Raw genomic sequence first — 26,292 nt, 5'->3', positions numbered from 1 at the left:
AGACAGCACACCTGGATTTCTGCCTTATCAGTGACGGTGATGTCCCCATTGACATTCCTGTCCATCCACTTCTGTGACCTCCAGTGGAGCTACTGGGGAGGTGAGGTGGGGCCAAAGCTTCCTGGATGGGGAGGCGGTCGAAGTACCTCTTGTACTTCCTGCTAGAAACTATGCCATTTATAAGTACATCCTAATTTCTGTGTAGAATTAAAACGTGGAAGGACTCTTGGGTTTGGGTTTATTGAGCATCAGATAAACACACACACTGTGTGTGTAACACAGATGAGTCTGGATCCCAACAGGGAGGATGTAGGTGTGCATAATCTGTAACACAGATGGTGTTTGTATGTGTGTGTTTTCTATGGCATCTTATATCATGCACACACACACATACACACATGCACACGACACTGGGTTTTGTTGATCGTCTCCAGCTGCTATGATTTGCCCAAATGCCAAAAGTCTTTTGCTTTGTTTGTATCTTTTCTCTAAAACATTTACGAAAAAATTACAATTCCCTTGCTTTTCCATAAAATTAACGAATGCATGCCTATGATTTTAAAATGGAAATGGAAAAACTCCATTTGATAATGGGTTCCTTAGGGTCTAATTTTATTTGGAAATAAAAAAGGAGATGCAAATTTTCTGGGGCATGCATGCCTGCAGGCATGTGTGTTTGTGTATATAGGTGGGTGTGTACATGTGCACATACATGAATGTGTGTGTGTATGAAGGCCATATATTAGTCTACAGAGAATTAAAGCTGCTCAGTCGCACGCAACAACGTTCTGTCTACTCTGAGCTTGATTGACTGGTGACCTTGAAGTAAAAGTCACAGCTTGGCCCACTTTTCTTTCTTCAGTGTATTAGACACAATAATCTGATATTCTTTCAACTCCTTCCTCAAAGAGAGCTGGCACCTGCCTTCCACTCATTACATTTTTTGACTCTTATGGGTTACCCAAACCAAAGGTAATTAGGGGATAAATGAGATGGAAGAAAGTGTTGGAAATAAATGGGGTATCCGGAGGTTGGTAGATATTAGATTACATTCAGCAGTGCCGGAAAGAATGTACATTGCAATTTAATAAGAAGATTTAGAGGTTGTTTCATATTAATAGTGACAGCTCGCTCAATAAAAGAGAAACTGACCCAATTATGGTTAACAGAGACTGTGAGCTAAAATCAGAAATACTGGACGTACTTGGGTGAGATGCAGCAATCATGACTGGGGTAATCGAGTTGACAGAAATGTCCTGGGACCTCTGGTGACATGCTTTTGACCAAGGGGAGGGGGCGTTCCTGTCATCAGCATGGAGTCCAGGAGACAGTGCTTGTGCGGATGTCAGAACAACTTCCTTTAACTTCTGGTCCTGACACTGTGATGAATCTCAGGACCATTGAGAGGGTGTCTCCAAATTGATGGCTTTGGACAGTGGTTGCTCACCTCTGCTGGTGGGGGTTTGGGGTAGAAGCCTTTACACTGTACCTTCATCCAGAGATTTTTATAAAGAGATTTATAAAAAGAGTTTTATAAAGAGGTTTGGGAGATTACAGCTGCTTAATGGAAAGGAACATGCTGAAGGCCATGAGGGCAAGGGTGTACTATTTTAGATGGGGTGGGTGAGGTTTGTGTTGATTTTAGAAAGAATCTCAGTTGAAGTCTGAGGTCAGCAAAGCACTACAAGGTGATAATATCTAGCATGAGCTGGAAACTTCTGGGGAGACTAAATTTTATATTTTCTCTGGGCTCTGTGAACCCACCTGGGTTTTTATTTCTTGAATGGAATGTTAGGTTTTTGGCAAGAAAAGAGGGGTGCTTCTAAGTAACATCCTTTGTGGATCCCCCAGATGTCTTCACGTGTGTATTCATTGTTATTCAGCCATGCTCTGTGCTTTTGTTGAACTGGAGGTTTTTTTAGGTAGTTCATTAATCTCAGTATAGATAGCATTTGAATACAAGGTTTTTGCTTTAAATAAAAGAAACAAAATGTTGTATTTTAGTTTCAACAAATACAAAATAGCCTAAAAAATCTGGAAAAACAAAGTGAGATTTAAGATTTTTGCTATTTTTTAAAGATCAAGAAAGATGTAGGAAGTGAAATGCTAAAACCTGCAAACTTTCCTGAGATCTACTTGTCTATTTTTCAAATAAGCCCTTGATCGCAACGTCTGTGCACCGTTTATTCCTGCCTACTGTGTGCCAGACACAGAATGAAATCCCTGCTCCCATAGCGTGTGTGGTCCCCAGAGATACAAGAGGAAAATGAAGGGAGAATGACAGAGTGTCAGCTGGACAGGGCGGTACCGACAGACACCCTGCAGGGGCAGGCGGCCCGGGAGGGAGGGCCAAGCAGTGGTTCTGTTTCGTGGGTGAGCCACACGGCCCTTCTTCCCAAGGCAGAGCCCTGTGGGCTGTGCCCCCAGGGACCAGCGGAGCCACTCGAGGAGGGTGTCAACACGCAGAGGCCTGGGGAGGGGCAGGCAGAGGGCTCTGCTTACTTACTGGTGGCTGTGTCCGGTTGTGGGAGCTCATCTGTTTCTTCCTTCCCTCCCCCTCCTCCCTCCCTCCTCCTCCTCCCCCTCCTCCCTCTCTCCTCCCTCCTTCCCCTCCTTCTTCCCTCCCTTCTTCTCTTCCTCCCCCTCCTCCCTCCCTCCTCCTCCTTCCCTCACTTCTTCCCTTCCTCCCCCTCCTCCCTCCTCCTCCTCCTTCCCCTCCTCCCTCCCTCTTCCCTCCCTCCTCCCTCCCTCCTCCCCTTCCTCCCTCTTCCCTCCCTCCTCCCTCCTCTCTTCCTCCCTGCCTCCTTCCCTTCCTCTCTTCTTCCTTCCGTCCTTCCTTCCTTCCTTCATGCATTGCTTGTTTTTTAAGAACTCTCCTGCAGTTATTCTGTATCACCCCTTTGCTACTTAGAAACCCAGGAATCTGGCTGGTGCCCTGTCGCCCTCTCATCTCTGCCTGAGTAAATGATGGTTCATGGCTGTCTCTCTCCTTCTAGGTGTGTATGAGTGAAAGACTCTGCAGTGCCCTCAGAAAGAAGGTTAACGATATTGAAACCCAACTGCCAGCGTTGTTTGAAGCCAAAATGCTTGCCATCTCAGGTACCTGGGGACAGAGGGGACGTGGAGACAGTTGGAGTGAGTGATGACAACCACCACACCCCTGTCTTGTTCTGGATTAACAGTCTACCTGTACCTGAATGTTGTGTAGCATTCTACCTGTCACTTGACAACTCAGAGCCTTTGCGGGGAGTCTCACTGAAACTCATGGAATAGATGGGCAGCATGGCTTCTTTATAAGGGATGGGTTGTTAGTTTTTAGTTGCTAAGCTGGGTCCAACTCTTGTGACCCCATAGACTGTAGCCTGCCAGGCTCCTCTGTCCATGGGATTCTCCAGGCAAGAAGACTGGAGTGGGTTACCATTTCTTTCTCCAGAGGATCTTCCCAACCCAGGGATTGAACCAGCATCTCCTGCATTGCAGGCGGAGTTTTTACCACTGACCCAGGGTAGTCCTATACGGGATGGGTAAGACTCTTAAAAATGCACGAGCACACATTATATAAAATAGCTCTTTGTGTAGTTTGCATTACCAGTTTCTGTTTAAGGATTTAGAGACTAGATGTAATCTGGATGCCTTGTAATCCTTGGATGCCTTGTAGAAACCTAGTCAGGGTTTCTACAGATTTATGTATCTGGAGATGCTCAGTGAGGGTGTGGTCAACCACTTGCTATGGGGGAAAGAGTGGTAACAGGAGACAAGCTGATGTACTCAGAGTAACAACCTAGTCATAGATTAGAGATTTTTGGAGGATTTTCAGTGGATCATTATCCTTCCTTAATTTGGTAGTTATAAAGGGATATACTTTTCCATTAATCAGTAGGCTGAAAACACGAGTCTCTGAAAATAGGATCTTACTCTATCATTTGAACAGTACTTAAAGAAAAGGTTTATTTATTTACTGGCTGTGGTGGGTCTTTGTTGCTGTACCTGGGCTTTCTCTAGCTGCTGGGCAGGTTTCTCGTTGTGGTGGCTTCTTATTGTGGATCTCGGGCTCGGTAGTTCTGGCCATGGGCTTCGTTGCCCTGAGGCATGTGGAATCTCCCGGACAAGGGATCAAGCCAGTGTTCCCTGCATTCTTAGCCACTGGACCACCAGGGAAGCCCCTGAACAGGGCTTTTGAACATTCCTCTGCATTTGCTATTTTATTTTCACATCAGCTCTATCAGATAGGAGGGAGAAACACTGTGATCCCGAGGAACAGAGGGAGAGATTGAGGCCCTGGAAAGTGTCCTGTGGTTAAGTTCACTCCATTAGCTGAGTGGGGCTAGATCAGGGCTAGTGTCCAGGTGTGATGTATGGATTTTAAACCCAGTTATGTAATGACAGCCTGTTTTATAAGTTGAATGAATCCATAGCTCATCAGCTCCAGAAGAATCATAAAAATTTAATGAAAAGGTATAATAATTACATGTATGGGTTTTAAATGGCATTTTAAGAAGGAATACAATAATTGGCAGCTTCTGCTCTTCAGATCATTAAACAACTAATGTTGGCAGCTAACGAGCAATTTGGTGCCTGGCGCAGTCACGCGTGTTATTTACAACCGTAGAACACGTGGACGCACATGTGTGGCTCGGCTCTCAACAGCTTCACATTCCATTTCCTTCGAATTATGGCCCCATTTGCTAAGAGGAAAAAAGATTGAATACAATCTTGCTTCTGAGTTAGGGTTTTTGCTTTTCTTAATCAATGTATCTTTCTCAGGAATACAGGTGGATGTGTCTCTATTAAGCCCAAGGGAGGAGATGCATCATTTGGGCAGCAGAGAAACTCTCTCTCAAATGTGAATTATTTCGTTTAGGATCCGGCGAAAATTCTTAAGATGGTGTCTTGCACAGAGGGCCTGAGTTTTCTGTGTAGTTTTTAGATCAGCTGAGAAATCGGTGAGACCTGATTGAATGAGGGATCCCCCGAGTTAGCTGGGGTGGGAACACACTCCCCACATCCTATTTCCTGACACTCTTGAGCCCCTTGGTGAACAGCCCTTTCAGTCCATGGACTGCCCTGTGAGTTAGGTTGGTGACAGATGGTCATCATTAACTTCCGTGGTGATATTGGTTTAGTCACTCTTTGCAACCCTACAGACTTAGTCCACCATGCTCCTCTGTCCATGGGATTTTCCCAGCAAGAATCCTGGCATGAGTTGCCATTTCCTCTGGGGATCTTCCTGATCCAGGGATCAAACCCACGTCTCTTGTATCTTCTGTGTTGGTGGGCAGATTCTTTACTGCTGAGCCACCCGGGAAGCCCCTTAACTTCTGTACATAATGCAATTTCCATTTCCTTTTGAGCTGTGCTCCATGTAGGGAGAGTTGAGGAGGGAAGAGGTACTCTCCGTAGGATCCTGTCAGGTCTGTTTTTATATCATCAGAATAGCAAACCCTCACTCTGTTAGACAAAAGCACAAACATCTCCAAGAGAGGCCTTTCTCTATTTTAGGACCTCTGTGAGGGCGCTGGGACAATGCTCAGAGGTTCTTAGAAGCCCTACTGAATGAGAGGACCTTGTGGGACACCCTTACGTTCTTAGAGGGCCTTTCGTCTGTCTGAAAGCTTCTAGATCTCCCATCCTGGTTTTGATCAATGGACTGAGGATTTCTCTTGATTTAAGAATCATCTGCTCTCTGCAGAGAGAGGGAATAATAAAAATACATTGGTTGGATACAATGTGTCTAAATGGCAGCCTGAAGCCTTTCTTGTTTTATGTGCGTGTGTGCTTGCTCAAGCGCTCAGTCATGTCCCACTCTTTGCTATCCCAAGACTGTAGCCCGCCAGGCTTCTCTGTCCATGAGATATCCTAGGCAAGAATACCGGAGTGGGTTGCCATGTCCTTCCTCAAGGGATCTTCCTGATCCAGGGATTGAACCTGCGTCTCCTGTATTGGCAGGCGCATCCTTTACCACTGTGTGATTTCGAGGGAAATAGGAGCATTCTTAGAAATAAAATTAGATTCTCTAGGTAAATACAAAATATTTGCTTCTCTCTAAAAAAGTTTATGGTTTTGATCAATGGCTAGGGGATCTGATAGACTCAGTAAAGATTTTTCAAAGATGATGTTTATCCAAGGTGGAAATAGAGACCTACCAAGTGAGAAGAAGGAAAGGGTATTGTTCAGACCTTAATCGCAAGGGAGTCAACCACCATCGCCTTTGTTGTGGCAGAAACTCCAAGGCAGACAGAGGAGTGGGAAAGCTTTGCAGTGGAAAAAAAGGAGGTTCCGGTAATGACTGGAAGCTGTTGGCCTTGGGGAAGCTAGGGGTGAGGTAACTAGAGCGCCCAGTGTGATTGCTTAGGGGAGCATATTTGGCTTTCTCTGATTGGTCCTAAGCTGGAAGCAGGGACAAAGGTTAGGGAAGCTGTTATTAATCAAGTGCTGGCTATTTGGGGCCAGTTGTTACAGAAGCTGTTGTGTAGCTTCCTGGACTGTGGTTAGAGAAAGCGTCTGACTGCCTACAGGTCTGACTCACAGCTGGCTGGCCTCCTATGCTGGCTTCTGTGCATAGGGGTGTGTTTCCTCAGCGCATTGCTACAGGCTGGGGTTCTGTTCTGCATATGATCTGGCCACTGTCTGTCTGTATACTCTGTCTCTCTCCAGGCAGCTCATTTTCTCAGTCTAGTTGAAGCAGTCTATGTTTTATGTATTAATAAAATCCTGTGTTACAGCATTCTGTTCCCCTCATTTTCTCTATGCAATGTGGCCATTTCCAAAATGTTTGATGTGCAGAACCAGTCCCAGAACTTGGCACACAGAAGATGCTTTTCAGTGTCTATGGAAATCATGGTGACTGGAAGAGACAAACAAAACCAGCAGAAAATAGCAGATTCTAGCTGAAGGAGATACCATGGATAGGGGGATGGGTGCAGTTGGCTGGTGCTTGATTGCGACCTTGACATTGCCAAGGGCGGTGCCTAGAAGGCAGAGAGGGTGTGAACTTGAACTTGGAATTCCTCAAGAGATCTGGTGTCATACCAGAGAAGAGATGCAGGATTTTATTAGTTAGGGGTTTATGTTCAACACTGGCTTTATTTCTTTTTCCCTAGTCAAGTATAGCTCAAATTTGGGTAGGCAGAATAGGATGGGAAGACAGGGAACCCTGGTGCGCTGCAGTCCATGGGGTCACAAAGAATCGGACACAATTGCAGGACTGAACTGAACTGAACTGAAGAGGATAATTTTAGGAGAATCATCACAAGTGGAAACAGATTTGGCCCAGCGAGCACCATGCGTGTGCATGTCCCCGGGGGCAGACGTCATTGTGAGGCCCGGGGACTGACCGAGTGAAACAACCCCTCGGAGCACAGGATTCAACCTGTCTTCTTGTGGTTCCCTCCCTTTATGAATGATTTGTGATCGTGTGTTTACCAAGTCCCTTACTGAACTGTATTTGGTAGAATGAGCACCTACCGTGAGGTTGGAAGAACCAAGTTCAAGTTCAGTAATCTAATGTGACATCTTCAAATTCCAAAGCTTTGTGACATTGGGAGAGTCACTCTCTGGGTCTCCGTTTCTTCAACTAGAAACCAAAGACAATTATTATAAGAACCCCTTCCTGGATTTTTGGGAAGACTAAAGGAGAATTTATCCATGAACTCTGTAGTCTACAAGACTCAAGTAATGACCTCAGAAAGTGACTTGCAGATATCATGAAGCAGAGAAGCGTAAATATTTGAATTCAGAGACACTCAGGATGTAGTTAGAGAGAACAGAATGGATGACATCAGTTTCAGCTTTGGCATACACCTAGAAGTTTCTAGTTGTGTTATTTGTAGAATAAAATATTTTGACAGGTGCTTTAAAAAAACCTACTTGAAGGCCCATGTGCGGTTCCCTTGCTGCAGAGCAGGTGGGCATGTATACAATTTGATGCCAAGGCAGATACGCACCCCTAATATTCTGGGGCTTTCCCCATGGCTCAGTGGTAAAAGAACCCACCTGCAGTGCAGGAGATGCAGGTGATGCAGGTTCGATACCTGGGTGGGGGAAATCCCCTGGAGGAGAGCATGGCAACCCCTTCCAGTATCCTTGGCTGAACAATCCCATGGACAGAGAAGCCTGGTGGGCTACAGTCCATGGGGTTGCAAAGAGTCAGACACAGCCGAAACGATTGATCACATAGCACACAGATTCCCTTTGGCTTTAGGGAAGGCCCATCAGGATGATGGAGACTGGGGTCACTGGGTCACTTATGGAACTTCTTTCAAGGATCAACATTTCTTTTTTTCAATTTTCATCTAAAATCTCTCGCCAGTTTCAGCAATCAGGGAGGGCTGCCTCAAGCCAGATTCACCTCCTGGGCTTGGGTCTGAGGCCAAAATGCTTATGAAATATTAACCAAGGGTACTGTCGTGCTTTCTCACGGCGTGGGTTTTGATATTGGCTGTCTCTTTGGGAATTCACACTCATTCTGTGTATATAAAACTTGCACATCACTCTGCATTTTCCCAAGCCATACCCCTTCAGATCAAGGAAGGTTCCTAATTAGTGATTGCTCTCATGTTTTATTAAGGCCTTGGTCTCTAGAGCTGGTGATGAGTTGCAGGAGGGCCTGATGATGTATTTCCAGGACACCTTCCATACTGGCACTCACTCCATCTCTGTAGTCTCTTCTTGTTTGTTTTGAGAGGTCTTCTCTCTGAACTATTCTCAGGAGGAAGTTGCACACTTGGCACCTTCAGCCTGGAGTCTCTGGGGCCCATTTGGTGCTTACCCCACATTTTATTAACTCTGTAGACTTGAGAATATGACCCAACAGGATGAGAGTGAGGGTGAGGGTTAGGTCTGGGGTGTTGGTGGGGGCTCCCTCAGCCCAGGCTGAGAAGGGAACTTGAAGGCACCACATGTGCTGGGTGGGACTGCATTGTTTATCGGCAACCACACCTCTGGGGCAGGTCCTTTGGCTTCTTGGGGGCTCTTCATGGGGGGTTTCACCAGCAGCGGCCCTCACTGGTCATTTTTCAGATAGAAGTCATGGATTCAGAAAATTTAATTGTGCTTCCATTTACAACCCAAAGCTTGTGGAGTCCAGCCTGCTCTCCTTATCAGGACTTTGTTTTTCCTAAGTGCTCTAAACCCACTGGCCTGACATTTGGGGTCTCCACCAACTTCTTGACTGCTCTACGCTCCACCTCAGTCATGCACCTCCCCCCAAAGATGAGGCTGTTTGCTTAGCCAGGGTCCCATTTCCTCTTTAGAAACCTTACATTCTTTCCTGGAGAACCTGCCTCCATCTCCCTTTCTGTAGTTATCTCCCTTCCATGAACCCTCCTAGTGAATATTTGCCTTTTTTTTTTTTTTTTTTACCATACATCTTATCCCCCCTCCCCCTCCTTTTTTTTTTTTTTTTTTGATAAGGACCACTTTTAAAGTCTTTATTAAATTTGTTACAATATTGCTTCTTCTGTTTTTTTTTTTTTTTTTTTAATGTTTTGCTTTTTCAGCCATGAGGCATGTGGGATCTTAACTCCCCACCAGGGATTGAACCCGCACTGCCTGCATTGGAAGGCGAAGCTTCAACCACTGGACCACCAGGGAAGTCCCCATTTTATCCCGTTCATTCAAGATAATTTCCTGGAGAGCAGGGACTGTGCCTTGTTCCTTTCTGTATTTACCCACACAGTGATAGACAATAAATAGTCTCAAAAGATATTTATCTAGTCATGGAATTGGAAACTGGATTTCAGTAACAGATAATGATATTTTTTGGGTATTCAGAATGCCCTAACATGGAAAAAATTTTTGTAACCTTTTCCATATTTATATAATATTGAAATCTGCCAATTAGATAATCAGAATGAAGAAACAAATAGCACAGTCTATTATTCTGGAGACTTCTGGAGTTATATTTGAGTTGGAAACTTGCCCTGCATTTTACTGCTATGGAACCTTCAGCAAGATATATAATTCTCTAGATTTCAGTTTTCTCCACTGTAAAGCAGAGATAACAACATGTAATTTAGTGAACATAAAATGAGCCATTATTTTATATAGTACTAAGAAAGAAAAATTGCTGTCAATTAAACAATGATGCAATGCTTTCTGTAGCTTAGACTTTTTATTTTATACTTATTGAAATAGCTCTTTTAGATGTACTTAAGCTTTTGAAAAGTCACATATCATGCTTTAAAAAGAAAAATATAAGGGCAATGAATTGGTTAAGGTTTTTCTAAAATGTTTCATATTCAGAATGAGTGTCCTGATACACAATTTGACTCAAGTCAAGACTCCTGTTTCTCCACACATTATCATCCTCTGCATCAGTGAGGCTATTGGTGATGTAACTTTTTTCCTCCAAGAGTGATCTATTTTCTATATAGGATTTTCTGCCAAGCTGCTTACACCATTCTTCAAGTTTTAAATGCTGGTTGTTTCCTGATCTTACAAATCTATGTCAACAGTTAGGACTCAAATGGTCCTTGATGTGAGAGGTGGACCATAAAGAAGGCTGAGCGCCAAAATATTGATGCTTTTGGACTGTGGCGTGCGATAAGAGTCTTGAGAATCCCTTGGACTGCAAGGCAATCAAACTAGTCAGTCCTAAAGGAAATCAACCCTGAATATTCATTGGAAGGGCTAAAGCTGAAGCGTCAATATTTTGACCACTTTATGCTAAGAGCCGACTAATTGGATAAGACCCTGATTTTGGGAAAGATTGAGGGCAGGAGGAGAGGGGATGGCAGAGAATGAGATGGTTAGAAAGTATCACCAACTCAGTGGATGTTAATTTGAGCAAACTCCATGTGATAGTGGAGGGCAAAGGAGCCTGGCTACTGTTAATGGGGTCGCAAAGAGTCAGACACAACTGAGTGAGCACATTGTAGAATTTAATATCATCGGAATCATGTAGGGTACATTCTTCTGTGTCTTTTTTGGATATACTTCCATGTCACTGAATGTATGAAGGGTTCATGCCTTTTTCTTGGAGAGTGGTCTTCTGATGTGTGGATGTATCACTTTTTATGCATTCTCCAACTGATGGATGTTTCCATTGTCTTCAGTTTGGGGTTGTGAGTAAAATGACTGTGAACATCTGAGTCCAGAATTTTTGCTTATGTGTTTCATTTCTCTTGGGTAAATACCTAGCAGTGGAATTGTTGGATCACAGGATAGGTGTATGTTGAGGTTATAAGAATCTGGCAGAACCTTTCTCAAAGTGGCTGTACATTTCAATCTCCACCATTTTTCTGGTAACACTTTTTCATATGCTTCTCGGCCATGTGTATATCTTTGTAATGTGTCTGTGGCATCATTTGTCCACTTGCCAGTCAGTTTATTTGTGGTTTAATTATTGAGTTGCAGGACTCAAGTTCTTCATCAGATATATATATTGTAAATATTTTCTCCCTGTCTATGGCTTGCCTATGCATCTTCTTCTTTTGAGAAGTAGAGGTTTTTAATTTTGATGAAGTCCATTTATCCATTTTTCTTTTATAATTAATATTTTCTGTGTCCCTTCTAAAATTTTTGCTGGCCCCAAAATTAGATAGATATTCTTCTATATCTTCTAGAAACTTTACAGGTTTCACTTCTTCATTTAGGTTTGTGATCCATCTCTAATTAAATTCTGTGTATGGTTGAAGTATGTATCAAGGTTACTGTTTTCCCCAGGTAGGTAGCTACTTGTTCCAGTATTCCACTGAAAGCATTCCTTTTTCCTCATGGACTTGCTTTGACACTTTGGTTGAAAATCACTCAACTCTGTGAGTGTGGGTCCACTTCTAGACTGTCTATTCTGTTCCCCAGAGCTGTTTGTCTGTCTGTATGCCAGGACCGTACTGTCTGCATTTACTATAACTTCAGTGTTAATAAATCAAGTAGCAGATGTCCTCTAACTCTGTTCTACCTTTTAATGATTGCTTTGGTTCAGCATTTCCTTTTATATTTTAGAATAAGTTCTTCAATTTCTAAAAATGATTCATATGAGGTTTTGATTGAAGTTGTATTGAATCAATAGATCAATTTGAGGAAAATGAAAACCCTAACAGTATTCAGTTTTCTAATATATGTATATATGATTTGTCTTTCTAATTATTTAAGTCTTCCTTAGATCTCTCAGAAGTTTCAAAATGGTTTTCTGTAGAGAAGTTTTCTCATGTTTCTTTAAATTTACCCCTAAGTATTTTGAATTTTAAAATATACATAGTATTTTAAAAATTCATCTTCAAATTGTTTGCTGCTGGTATTTAGAAATACAGTTAATTTCCATCTATTAACCTGGGTTCTTTCACCCTTGATAAATTCGATGTGCCTTATATTTTGCTCAGAATTTTATAGAATTTCAAGTTTATTCTTGCAGTCATCTCTAATGCAGGTATTAGCACAATCATATTCTGTAAGAAGTTTGTCCTGAAATTCCATATGCTAATTTTTTTGCTCCAGGTCATAGTTTGAGTTACCGGGGGAGTATGATTTGAATTTCAGTCTAGTTTGACTCCAAGGCCCATTTGCTTTCCACCCTACTGTAATATTTTACCTCTTTGACATTTGGATGTTTGAATGGAATGATACCATGTAGCTTTCCTGGGTTTCACTGGGACATTTTTGTGTCATTGTGTTTCAGAAGGATATGAATTAATCAGTGGAACCTCTAAAACAAAATACAATGAGAAAAGGTGTAAAAGTGACTGGAAGCTTTTCTAGTTTTAGAAGGACTGTTGGCGTGCTTCCAAATCCCTCCACAGAAGACTGTTCATGCAGTTGCACATAGCTGCAAATTTCAGTTTCCTCACCTCACACGGTTATTCTTTTTGTTCAGTTGCTGTCATGCCCGACTCTTAGTGACCCCATGGACTGCAGCACGCCAGGCTTCCCTGTCTTTCACTTTGTTCGGGAGTTTGCTCAAACTCATGTCCATTGAGTCGGTGATGCCATCCAACCATCTTGTCCTCTGTCACCCCCCTCCCCTCTTGCCCTCAATCTTTCCCAGCATCGGGGTCTTTTCCAACGAGTTGGCTCTTTGCATCAGGTGGCCAAAATATTGGAGCTTCAGCTTCGTCATCAGTCCTTCCAATGAGTATTCAGGGTTGATTTCCTTTAGGATTGACAGACTTGATCTCCTTGCAGCCCACAGGACTCTTGCTGATGGTACAGCTTAGCTATGGCTGCGTCTTCCGTGTGTAGGGATGCTCTAATGCTTGTTTTCCCGCCTTCTCTCCCACAATGCGCTGCAGGAAGCCATTTCTGTACAGCCAAGGAGCTGACGGAGGAGATCAGATCTTTGACATTGGAGAGGGAAGGGCTGGAGGGACTTCTCCACAAGCTGTTGGTACTGAGCTCCAGGAACGTCCAGAAGCTGGGAAGTGTGAAAGAAGCTTACAGCAGACTCAGGCAAGAACTGGACCAGGGGAGAACTGCCTATGGTAAGTGGTCACACAGTTGCCCGATGAAATATGCGTGCTATTTATTTACGGATTCACATGTACCCTTTACTGTGAAGGCTGTCCTGGAGCCACACAGGATATTTTTGGCAGGACCCCTAGAAAATAGGGCACAATTTCTGTCAGCGTTTGTTTTGCTATCAATCTGATGCCTTTTCATTTCCTGTCTTTCCTCCTCCTCGACTCTGTGCTTGCTAATGGCCTTGTGATGACTTGAAGCAATCTCCACCTTGGCACAGGTCTTGAGAATTTTCTGGTTGACAGTTATCTCCCTTTTGTTCCTTGGCTCAGCCTTCTGGCTTGCACAATCGCACACGAAAGCAGGCTGGCTCTGGGAAAACCAAGGAAAGGCCACTGAGTGCCTCTTCTTTGTGGGCTTTCCCGAGAACTGCCCACAAAGAAGGGGCAGATGCAGAGAAGGCTGCCTTGGCCGAAGTGTCCACTTGTTGGAGGAGTTAAACTATTCTTGTGGTCTTTTCTTGTCTAGTTGTTAACAGTAAATGAGGTCACCTTGAAGTTTCACTCTGAGGGATAACTTCAGAAGATTGTGGTTTAGCCCAAATTAATGAAGTCAAACCTGTTTCTTAAAAAAAAATAGTAAAGAATTTCTGATGATTCAGTTTCTAATATACAGAATGAAATCATAGGGAGAAAATTTATATTTAAAATACAATAGATGCTAGATCCTGTTTCTTCACCAGGAAAATGAGATGATGGATTATCCATCTCATAAACTAGTTAAGTGGTACAGATTAATTGCATTAATTTATTAAGATCCTGGGATTGTGTGTGTGTGTGCATACACCTTTGCCCTTCTCTTGGGAACTAGAGGTTGTTGGAAGGCAAAGTTCATACACAGTAAATCATATTTCCTAAGTAAATGTTTACTAGAAAAATGAATGACATTTATGCTAACAAAGAACTGTATTTACAAAGTATACTTGTTTAAAAAGAAACAAGAATGATGGTATTAGGTAGCCAGATTTGAAATGGGGCCACCCTGGCGGCACACACAGTAAAGATTCCACCTGCAATGCAGGAGACCTGAGTTTGATCCCGGGGTTGGGATGATCCCCTGGAGGAGGGCATGGCTCCCCACTCCAACATTTTTGCCTGGAGAATTCCATGGACAGAGGGGCCTCACTGGCTACAGTCCAGGGGTTGCAGAGTCAGATGTGACTGAGTGACTAACACCTTTAACACACTTATTTGAAAATACTCTACAAATTAAAGTAAATGAAGATTAGCATTTAAAACCAAACAAATATGAAATCAGCTAGTAGAAATAGGTGTATCATTTCACTGTTAGTACATTTTGTCTTAAAGGCTTACTAAATTTTGTAGAGAGAGGTTTCTTTGTAGTTATCTGAATGACAGATGCGACTGTCAACCGTTTTTGTGTCTTCTCAGTCGTGGACACCTCTAGGTTGGCCTTATCTTTTTTTCACTTTTGCAGGTCAAAGCTTTGTTTTTTGCCAAATATGTAAGCTAGAGACTGTGCATCTGAGCCTTAGTATATAACTGTAGTCCTGAGGAATGACAACATGTTCCTCCAAGATGTAATGCTGCAGTTTATTATGTTATTGTAAGTCTAATCTTGTAACTAAATAAATTTTGCTATAAATTTTTATAAATTTGTTTTAAATTTTTAAAAATATAAACAAGGAAAACTATGAGATGTCTTATGTTATCATCACAAGACTTTTGCTGCGAAACAGGAAATTTATATCACAGAGAAAAGATGAGAACAAATTTGGACAAATTTAGTTCAGCAATATTTTCTTTTTTAAAAAAACTTTATTGAAGTATAGTTGGTTTACAATGTTGTGTTAATTTCTGCTATACAGCAGAGTGACTCATATATATATATATATATATATATATACACACACACATATATATGTACATTTTTTTATATTCCTTTCCATTATGGTTTGTCATAGGATATTGAATATAGTTCTCTGTGCTATACAGTAGGATCTTTTTATCCATCCTATATATAATAGGATGCAGCAATATTTTCATTTGAACAGTTAAGCTCTTGAAAGTCATTAATATCTTTTTTTTAGGGAAAAAAAGCTGTGCGGTACTTTTTGAGTCTCATCATTGTCACTTGACTAAGTATGTTCAAAATGATGAATAAAACATAAACAAACGGAATGAGAGATTGTCACCGTGGATGGTTCTAAATTGCAGATGGCTCATTGCTGTTGTGAAGGCGTTCTCTACGTTTACACTGGGGTTTTGCTGGATCAGCTTCCCTTCCCCTGTGTGTGTGTGCACGCACGCAGTTCTCTCCGGCTCTTTGAGACCCTGTGGGCTGTAGCCACCAGGCTCCTCTGTCCGTGGGATTTTCCAGGCAAGAATACTGCCGTGGGTTGTCATTTCCTCCTCCAGGGGATCTTCCCGACCCGGGGATCGAACCTGCATCCTCTGCAGCTCCTGCACGGGCAGGTGGGTTCTTTACCACTGAGCCACCTGGGTATCCCTTCCTTGTGCTTTATAGGCTGAAGCTAATTTTTAAGCAATCTGAGGCGACTTGGTGTTAGGTGAACCAAATTAATAACCTTGGGTTGGTGAGAGTGGGAGAGACAAAGAAATAAATTCTTAGTAAAGTAAAGCTTTTATCCATTGATATGATGTTAAACTAGACCAAGGTCCACATTCTATTATTTGTTGGGTTTTGAGAGTTAAAAATCTGGAGTGAGCTCTGTGCTCAAGTTTAAATGTAGAGCAAATACACAGAAGTAATGTGCTTCTGCACATTACTGAGATGGTTGGATTGCATCACCAACTAAATGGACATGAGTTTGAGCAAGCTCCGGGAGTTGGTGATGGACAGGGCAACCTGACGTACTGTAGTCCATGAGGTCGCGAAGAGCTGGACACGACTGAGCGACTGAATTAAGTAATGTGCTGCTGCAGGTATTACCATGAGCTGACTCTTTTTAATCTTAGATAAAACATCTTAAAATAAGACTATTTAAAAAATGAGCAATGTGTAGAGTTCTTAAAAACAGATTTTTATTTATTTAAAATTTTTTCTGTTATTTCCTATTTTATTGTTTTTTATTAAAAAATTTTTTTTTACAATGTTGTGTTGGCTTCTGCCATATAACAATCAACCGTAACTATACAAGTATCCCCTCCCTTTTGAGCCTCCCTCCCCTCCCCCACCCCACCCCCTGGGTCATCACGGGGTGCCAGGCTGGGCTCCTTGTGTTATTTAGCAACTTTTCACCAGCTGTCTATTTTACACATGATAGTGTGTATATGTTGATGCTACTTTCTCCATTCATCCCACTATCTTCCCCCCCCAATGTGTCTACAAGTTCATTCAGTATGTCTGTGTCTCTGTTCCTTCCCTTAAAATTGGTTCATCAGTACCATTTTTCTAGATTCCATATATAGAACTGACTCAAATTTATTCTTTTATGGCTGAGTAATATTCCATTGTATATATGTGCCACATCTTCTTTATCCATTTATCTGTCGATGGACATCTAGGTTGCTTCATTTTCTGGCTATTGTAAATAGTGCTGTAATGAACATTGGGGGTATATGTGTCTTTTAGAATTGTGGTTTCCTCAGGGTATATCCCCAGTAGTGGGGTTGCTGGGTCATATAGTAGCTTTATTCCTAGTTTTTTAGAGAATCTCCATACTGTTCTCCATAATGGCTGCATCAGTTTACATTCCCACCAGTAGTGGAGGGTTCCCTTTTCTCCCTCCAGCATTTACTGTTTGTAGAAACTGCCTTACAACCGTGTGTAGTTTTCTGCCCTACAGCATGAATCAGCCGTAAGTGCAGTGAATCTCCTCCCCCAGGACCCTCAGCCTGCCCCGGCCACCCACCCCGCCCTCTGGGCGTCACAGAGCACTGGGCTCGGCTCCTGTGCCCTGGGCAGCTTCCCGCTGGCTGCCTGGTTTACACCCGGTCATGTGTCTATGTCAGCGCCACTCTCTTAAGTTGTCCCGCCCCCTCCTTCCTCTCCTGTGTCCGCATGCCGGCTCCCTGTCTGTGTCTCCATTCCTGCCCTGCAAATAGGTTCATCAGCACCATTTTCCTAGACTCCACGCGTGTGTGCAGGCCAGTGGTCACGGCAGTCAGGGACCCAGGCTCTGTGATGCCGGCTCTAGGTGGACTGACCCAGCCATGTGTGTGTTTGCATCCAGTCGGGGTTCTGTGTCTGCAGCGCAAGGGGGATCTGCAGTCTTAGGGGATAATTCACAACCTCTGTCATTCAGAGGGTTCTTAAAGATGGGAAGAGTGTATGTAATGGCTCATCGCAGGTGAACTTGCTTTGCTAAATCGCTTACAATGTCATTACATCTGATGTCTCTGGTTCAACTGTGAGCAAGCCCAGTCTTTAGGTTTCATTTTTGTTGCTGGCAGTATCCAGCATGATGTCATTAAAAGTAGTAAATAGCCATAAATATTTGTTCACTTACCGGGGCCAGATGCTGACAAGAAACGTCAGTCCTTTCTTCCCTTGTTTTGACTCACAGACCCAGACCTTGGATATTCTTTTTTTTCCCCAAATGTTTAAAATTCATCTTCCAGTCTAATTAAGGCAGTGATAAAGCTTGCTAGTTTTTCATGGAAGATGCTTGAGTTGTCCAAGTTGGATATACAGATTGGGGTGGCAGCAGACAGGACAATGTGAGAAGGACTGAAATATGCCAAAGTACTTGGGGACAAGGGAGACAGAAATCATTATGAATCTATTGACTTTTGACTCACTGACACAGAGGCTGTTTAAAGAGGGGAGGAAGCCGGGTGCTTATACCCCATCGGTGGTTCTTAAGGTTTCAGGAGAACACATTTGAAGTCTGAGCAGTTTTAGGGGCAGTAAATAGATTAAATCTATCTTTCAACCTCTGAATACTTGTGGAAATGAACTATAAACGTTTAATTGTGGATTTCAGTGTTTTGTTTTTTTAAGGGAGAGTGGTATGAGAAAGAATCAGTAACATTTTTAAGTTTGCTACTCTGTTTTTCAGAAAAAAAGACAACCCTGGGATTTATAGAACCGCATTTCCCTCTCTTGTGTATAAGTTGGTAATCTGTATTGTCCTTTATTAATATTGTTGATTTCATACTGTAACTCGGGTATAAAGGAAGCAGACGTCAAGGGGAGAGATTTAATCACAGAATAATCAGGGCCAGAATTTTAAATAGGACATCATTAGCATGGTAATGAATTTTCCCACTTTATGCCAGCTGCCCGAGTAGAAAAGATACTGCAGATGTAGCTCAAAAATCCGGCGGTGTCTGTGGCCCAGTGAGCTGTCAGGAATCCACGTAGGATCTGTGAAATGCATAAAGGAATTCTCAGTGCGGGTGTCAAATGGTGTTTTTTTCTGGGAGTGATGGCTGGCTGTGTCCAGCCTAAACTCATTTGTTTGCCTTTCAGTGACTGTGGAGGAAGTGGAAGTCAGATAAGCGGCAGTTTTTAAAGGTGATGAAGTGGAAGTGGCTCAACTTTTCAATTATGGTTTGGGTCTAATATCTACTTTAGGCCAGAAAGGCCACATTCACATAATCCTGCCCTTCTTCTTCGATACCTCTTAATAGGTAATAAAAGGAAGTTTGATGCCCTTTAGTGAGATGCCAGTTTTTTAACTCTTTAGTCCACTGGTGAAACATCTTTTGTAAATCACTTTAAGAAAAAGCTTTTGGTTTAGAGATCATGTGATTTAAAGTTTTTGGTTTAGAGATCATGTGATTTAACAGGTGATTTAATAGGTAGTCACTCCTTTTCCACATTTATTAGCTATATTTAGGTGAAAATTTCAAGAAAAATTAGAATGGGGAATAAAGTCTGTCTTTTTTTGGGCAGGTTGGGGAAGAAATGGAAAACTGGAATTTATATAAATATATATCAAAAATGGACACAACAAAATTAACAAATATAATGGAAATATAATGGAAAAGTTGAGACAGAAGAAAATATGAGTGATGAGTGTTAATTATTTTTGTTGAGAATATAATGTGATCATGAACTTCCTAGAAGCCAGAGCAAAAAAGACTGATAAAGCATCATCTGTCCTCCTCAAAAGTAGCTTAAAGCATGAAGTTTTCAGGAATATGGAGGGGTGTTAAATTCTTTTTTTTCCTTTTTATTCCTTTATTTTTTATTAGTTGGAGGCTAATTACTTTACAATATTGTAGTGGTTTTTGCCATACATTGACATGAATCAGCCATGGATTTACATGTGTTCCCCATCCTGAACCCCCCTCCCACCTCCCTCCTCATCCCATCCCTCTGGGTCATCCCAGTGCACCAGCCCCAGCGCTTGTCTCATGCATCCAACCTGGGCTGGTGATCTGTTTCACACTTGATAATATACATGTTTCAATGTTATTCTCTCAGATCATCGCACCCTTGCCTTCTCCCACAGAGTCCAAAAGTCTGTTCTGTACATCTGTGTCTCTTTTTCTGTCTTGCATGTAGGGTTATCATTACCATCTTTCTAAATTCCATATGTATGCATTAGTATACTGTATTGGTGTTTATCTTTCTGGCTTACTTCACTCTGTATAATGGGCTCCAGTTTCATCCATCTCATTAGAACTGATTCAGATGTATTCTTTTTAATGGCTGAGTAATATTCCATTGTGTATATGTACCATAGCTTTCTTTTCTTTTTTTATTTTTTTAATTTTATTTTATTTTTATTTTTTTTAAATATTATTTTATTAGTTGGAGGCCAATCACTTCACAACATTTCAGTGGGTTTTGTCATACATTGACATGAATCAGCCATATAGTTACACGTATTCCCCCTCCCGATCCCCCCTCCCACCTCCCTCTCCACCCGACTCCTCAGGGTCCTCCCAGTGCACCAGGCCCGAGCACTTGACTCATGCATCCCACCTGGGCTGGTGGTCTGTTTCACCATAGATAATATACATGCTGTTCTTTCAAAACATCCCACCCTCACGTTCTCCCCCAGAGTTCAAAAGTCTGTTCTGTACATCTGTGTCTCTTTTTCTGTCTTGCATGTAGGGTTATCATTACCATCTTTCTAAATTCCATATGTATGCATTAGTATACTGTATTGGTGTTTATCTTTCTGGCTTACTTCACTCTGTATAATGGGCTCCAGTTTCATCCATCTCATTAGAACTGATTCAGATGTATTCTTTTTAATGGCTGAGTAATATTCCATTGTGTATATGTACCGTAGCTTTCTTATCCATTCGTCTGCTGATGGGCATCTAGGTTGCTTCCATGTCCTGGATATTATAAACAGTGCTGCAATGAACATTGGGGTACACGTGTCTCTTTCAGATCTGGTTTCCTCGGTGTGTATGCCCAGGAGTGGGATTGCTGGGTCATATGGCAGTTCTATTTCCAGTTTTTCAAGGAATCTCCACACTGTTCTCCATAGTGGCTGTACTAGTTTGCATTCCCAGCAACAGTGTAAGAGGGTTCCCTTTTCTCCACAACAGTGGTGTTTAATTATTAAAGATGATTTTTTTTTAAGAGTGTAATGGAATGTCTTAATGAATAGATTTATAGCAAATGAAAAAGCACGCATGGTTGTTACCAACCATCTCTAACAACAACAACAAAATAACAGGTGAAATCAGTAGTTCATGTGAAGACTGTGAAACTGTACACAGACTTTATATCTGTGAGTTTGTACATTTTTTCCACAAAGCAATCCAGTTACTCAGCAGATTTTTGAGGGAGTCAAAATTTCCTTCAAATTTTAAGTTCCTCCAAATGTTAAGAAACTGTGTTAACGTATAATTCAATGGAAGTCAATTAGGAAGGCCTCAGGCTAATTGAGTTTAAATATAGAATCTTCCAGTGATCTGACATCAGTGGTTCTAAGTCCCTAGAACCTAAAGGGTTAGAGACCCCTTTCTGTAGATGCACCAAGGGGATATCTAGGTGGCCCAGGTGGTAAAGAATCCATGTTCCAGTGCAGGAGATGCAACAGATGCGAATTCGACCCTGGGTCAGGAAGCATCCCCTGGAGAAGGAAATGGCAACCCACTCCAGTACTCTTGCCTGGAAAATTCCATGGACAGAGGAGCCTAGTGGGCTACAATCCATGAGGTAGCAGAGAGTCAGACTTGACTGAGTGACCTGAACTATTTGTCTGGGAACCAGATAAGTGTTGCAGATAAGTTGAGGTGAAGGGACTTAGATTGTTATATGGCAAGTATTTTATTAAGGTCTGCCTCTCCAGCTGGAAATCTTTATTTGTTCAGACTGAATATATGTATAATATGAACATTTTGAAGAAAAACTTTAAAATTTGAAAATCTTTCTTTCTCAAGTTTTTCTGTGAGCTGAGCTTTCACATCTCTAATCATCTTATTAAGTTATCAGAATCCTAGTTAAATATATATTTTCATTTTTTAGTTTCTCCCCATAGTTTTCTTCTTTCCAGTTTATTCCTGCATCACTGTGAGTATGGTTATTTCCCTTCAAACTCTCTTGCTGTGAATTTCTAAGCTTGAAATTCATGATTAATTTCCTTCCTCTTTTATTAAATACTCATGATAATTCCTTTGGGAGGCATCTCCACAACAGTGTTAGTTTGTGGGTGGCCTCAGTTCAGTTCCCTTGCTTCCTTATCATCTGTGTCTCATCTGGCACGTGTGGCATCACAGTGTGAGGTTGGATGAATGAATTCTTTCTGCTTCACAGGTGCTTGATGTAAGTCATGGCAAAGCCAGATGTCTAAGTTTCATTTTCATCCACCCCTTCATCATTTAAATTCTTTTATTGAAGTATAGTTGATTTACAATGTTGTATTAATTTTTGCTATATAGCAAGTGATCCAGTTATACATATATATATTATTTTTAATATTCTTTCCATTATGGCTTATTGTAGAATATTGAATATAGTCACCAAGCTATACGGTAGGACCTGTTATTTATCCATTCTATACATAGAAGCTTACCTCTACTAACCCTAACCTCCCACTCCATCCCTCTCCCCCCCCCCCCTCCCCCCCCCCCCCCCCCCCCCCGTCTTTGTCAACAACAAGTCTGTTCTCTATGTCCATGATTCTGTTTCTGTTTTACAGGTAAGTTCATATCCTATTTTAGATTTCACATGTAAGTAATATTACATGGGATTTGTCTTTCTCTGTCTGGATTACTTCACTTAGTATGATAATCTCTAGTATCATTTGAAAAGAAAGTGAAAGTAAAAGTTGCTCAGTCGTGTCCGACTCTTTGTGACCTCATGGACTATATAGTCCACAGAATTCTCCAGGCCAGAATACTGGAGTGGGTAGCCTTTCCCTTCTCCAGGGAATCGTCCCAACTCAGGGATCGAACTCAGGTCTCCCACATTGCAGGGGGATTCTTTACCATCTGAGCCAAGAATACTGGAGTGGGTAGCCTATCCCTTCTCGAGGGGATTTCCCCAACCCAGGAATTGAACCGGGGTCTCCTTCATTGCAGGCAGATTCTTTACCAGCTGAGGTATCAGAGAAGCCCCTAGTAAAGCCTTTGTGTTCCAGAATGAATCACAATTCCTGTAAGAGGTGAAATCACTGGTTTTGAATTCTGGTCTTGAATTCCCATGATTCCTTCCAATTTTGTTCCTTTTTTAAAAAAAATTGGCTCTCAAATATTGTTTTAAATTGTGGTAAAATCACATACTATAAAATGTACTATTTCAACCATATTTAACTGTACCATTCGGTGGCACCAAGTTTATTCACATTGTTGTGCAACTTCTCATCATCGTCTGCCTCTTGAATTTCTTACCTTCCTAAACTGAAACTCCCTGTCCTCCCATTAAACACTAGCTCCCCATCCCCATTCCCCACCCTTTGGCCCCTGACATCTACCAATGTGCTTTCTGGTTCTATGAGTTTGACTATTCTATGTGTCTCATGTAAGTGGAATCAAACGGTGTTTGTCTGGACCTAATGTCCATTTCTGATTTTTTTTTCTCTTTTTATCCATGCAATTAGTTTTATAAATCATTACTGATGCTATTCCTTTTTCTACATGTCTCTCCATTTGCTTTTACTTCAGAGATTTATTTGCTTATTTTTGGCTGTGGTGGGGTTTCGTTGCTGTACATGCAGGCTTTCTCTAGTTGCAGTGACGGGGGTCTATTCTCTAATTGTGGTACCCCGGCTTCTCGCAGTGGTGGCTTGTTGAGGAGCAAGCGCTCTAGAGTGCTGGGGCTTCAGTAGTTGCAGCACTGAAGTAGGCTAAGTAGTTGTGGCATGTGGGCTCAGTAGCTGGCAGCTCTCGGGCTCTAGAGCACTGACTTAGTAGTTGTGCCAAATGGGCTTAGTTGTTCCGCGGCATGTGGGATCTTCCCAGACCAGGAATCAAGCCAATATCCCTTGCATTGCAAGGCAGATTCTTAACCACTGGATCACCAGGACAGCACCTCCATTTGTTTTTTATACTCCTCTAACAATATTCCCTTAACAAAGCCCCTAGGTGGGAATAGAGTGACAATTTTAACAGTATTTCATACCCAATTGCAACAGGCAGTTTTTCAACATGCCAGTTTGTTTGGAGCAGGAAGTTGGTTCTATGTTATAAGGTGGGTCCATGTGACTCTTGAGCACTTGACAAATGTTCTGCTTTCTTTCTGGAACATTCTCGTCAGCCAGTGCCTATGTTAGTCTCTGTCTACATTTCACGTGGACTCAGGGCTTTTGATGACCTTGTGTGTGCACACACATGCATGCTCATACACACCCTCCTGAAAATTAAGCTAAAAATGGTGGTAAGCGGGATGCCACAGTTCCCGGCGGAGAGCCCCTTGGCCAGGGTTGGTGGAGGGGTTATTCATTGCGTGGGGCTGTACTCTGACTTGCGGAATGTTTCTTATCCTTCAGCATTGTCTCTTGTGTATCGCTTCCTCCTACACCTGTTTTAAAATGTTCTTGGGTGGGAGTTTCCAGTGGTCATGTATGGATGTGAGAGTTGGACTATAAAGAAAGCTGAGCGCCGAAGAATTGATGCTTTTGAACTGTGGTGTTGGAGAAGACTCTTGAGAGTCCCTTGGACTGCAAGGAGATCCAACCAGTCCATTCTAAAGGAGATCAGTCCTGAATATTCGTTGGAAGGACTGATGCTGAAGTTGAAGTGCCAATACTTTGGCCACCTGATATGAAAAGATTGAAGACCCTGATGCTGGGAAAGATTGAGGGCAGGAGGAGAAGGGGATGACAGAGGACGAGATGGTTGGATGGCATCACCAACTCAATGGACATGAGTTTTGAGTAAACTGCGGGAGTTGGTGATGGACAGGGAAGCCTGGAGTGCTGCAGTCCATGGGGTCGCAGAGAGTCGGACACAACTGAGTGACTGAACTGAACCACGTGGGAGTGGTACCACCCTTGTTACCTGAACAACTTCAGCATTATGTTATGATCTGGAAATAGAACATCATTGTCATGATTACTAGAACTTAATTGAAATTAGTGGAATTTAATTCTCTACATATTATCCTTAATGTAGAACCTTATAAGTTTAAAAATGAGTTCTTTTGGGATTTCTCCTTCCTGTGATCTTTATTGTATGTATTTAGCATGTATTTATTAGATCCCTTGCTGTGTGCACAGATTAGCTATAGCTTTAATGGATTTGATATGTTCTTGGAAAGGAAGGAATGATTCCCTGTATGTTGTCACTTTCTCTTCAGTAACAAATGTTGGTTTCTCTTCTTTTGGGCTAAGACTGCATGTGCATTTGGTTGTCTGATCCTCTGGACACTTGTGCAGCTGGCCCAGCACCATCTGTTTCACAGATGGAGATGCTAAGACTCAGGAAGGATGGGTGTCTTGTCTGAAGTCACATGGATGGGAGGGGGTCAGGGCTAGGATTTGAATCCCCTTATATTGTGATTTCACCTTTTATGTAGATTTATATTCTTTATGAACCTGATTCCTGACGTGAGGTCTTTCCACCCTCCCTTACCACCAGCTTACTACCCTTATTGCCAGCTAACTCCATAATACACTCAGTCGAGATTATGGAACAAAAGTCCACCAACATCACCTTTTGATGATGTTGAGTGTCCTGAAAAGAGAGGCTGTTTTCATTTTTGAAATTTCTAAGTACACATTCTATATTTCACTCCCCAAATGACAATTTGCTGTCTGCAATTCTCCTACACTCAGTGGATCATTGAACTTAATAGGGGGTTCTCTAGGTTATCGGCCATGTAATACCCACATACTTTGTATTAAAACCCAAATTCTTTATTTTGGGAGGAAAACTAATAGGGGCTTACCGTATTACCACAAATGAGAAAAAAGTTGAACTATAGCAATTTACTTGGATACAAATGTGGTAACTTCAAACCACTTTTGGATATTTTATCTTCAAAGAACTATGGCTACTTCTGCTTCCTGTTCAAAAATGCTTAAATGTCAGTGTTTTCCTTTGTAGTCCTGTAAGATCAGGTATTGATAGTATATTGACATCCTAGTCAGAGTTTTGGGGGGAGAAACCCCCTGTTTGCCTTTAAGAATTTACTAACATGCCATCCAATTGATTATGAGGAATTAAGTTGCAAAAGGGTGGCTCAGATGCTAAAGAATCTGCCTGCAATGCAGGAGACTCAGGTTCAATCTGTAGGCTGGGAATATCCCTTGGAGAAGGGAATGCAACACACTCCAGTGTTCTTGCCTGCGAAATCCCATGGACAGAGGAGCCTGGCGGGCTACATTCCCAGGGGGTCCCGAAGAGTCAGACATGACTGAGCGACTAACACATTCACTTTTCTTTCAAATTCCTATTTGCCTGTAAGAATTTACTGATATGCCATCCAATTAATTACAAGGAATTAACTTGAAAAATTTGATGACCATTGTTGTGAGTTTCTTTTGAGTGAGCTTTTGAACTT

The 26,292-nt window shown here is 42.1% G+C and overlaps 1 protein-coding gene across 2 annotated transcripts in view; it reads left to right on the top strand.

Annotated features, from left to right (window-relative positions):
• The window catches only part of DISC1 (DISC1 scaffold protein), a 388,216-nt gene that overhangs the window by 165,916 nt on the left and 196,008 nt on the right, over positions 1-26,292 (top strand). The window contains exons 8-9 of one of the 2 annotated variants that reach the window (XM_065919846.1): positions 2,997-3,099; positions 13,227-13,415. In XM_065919846.1, the coding sequence (XP_065775918.1) occupies positions 2,997-3,099; positions 13,227-13,415 (292 nt within the window). Of the gene's footprint in view, positions 1-2,996; positions 3,100-13,226; positions 13,416-26,292 lie in introns of those variants that run through there. The other variant, XM_065919847.1, reaches the window with a different exon arrangement.

The sequence above is a fragment of the Muntiacus reevesi genome, chromosome 2, assembly GCF_963930625.1.
Source record: "Muntiacus reevesi chromosome 2, mMunRee1.1, whole genome shotgun sequence".
Classification (NCBI taxonomy): domain Eukaryota; kingdom Metazoa; phylum Chordata; class Mammalia; order Artiodactyla; family Cervidae; genus Muntiacus; species Muntiacus reevesi.
This window is presented reverse-complemented; position numbering and strand designations above follow the sequence as displayed.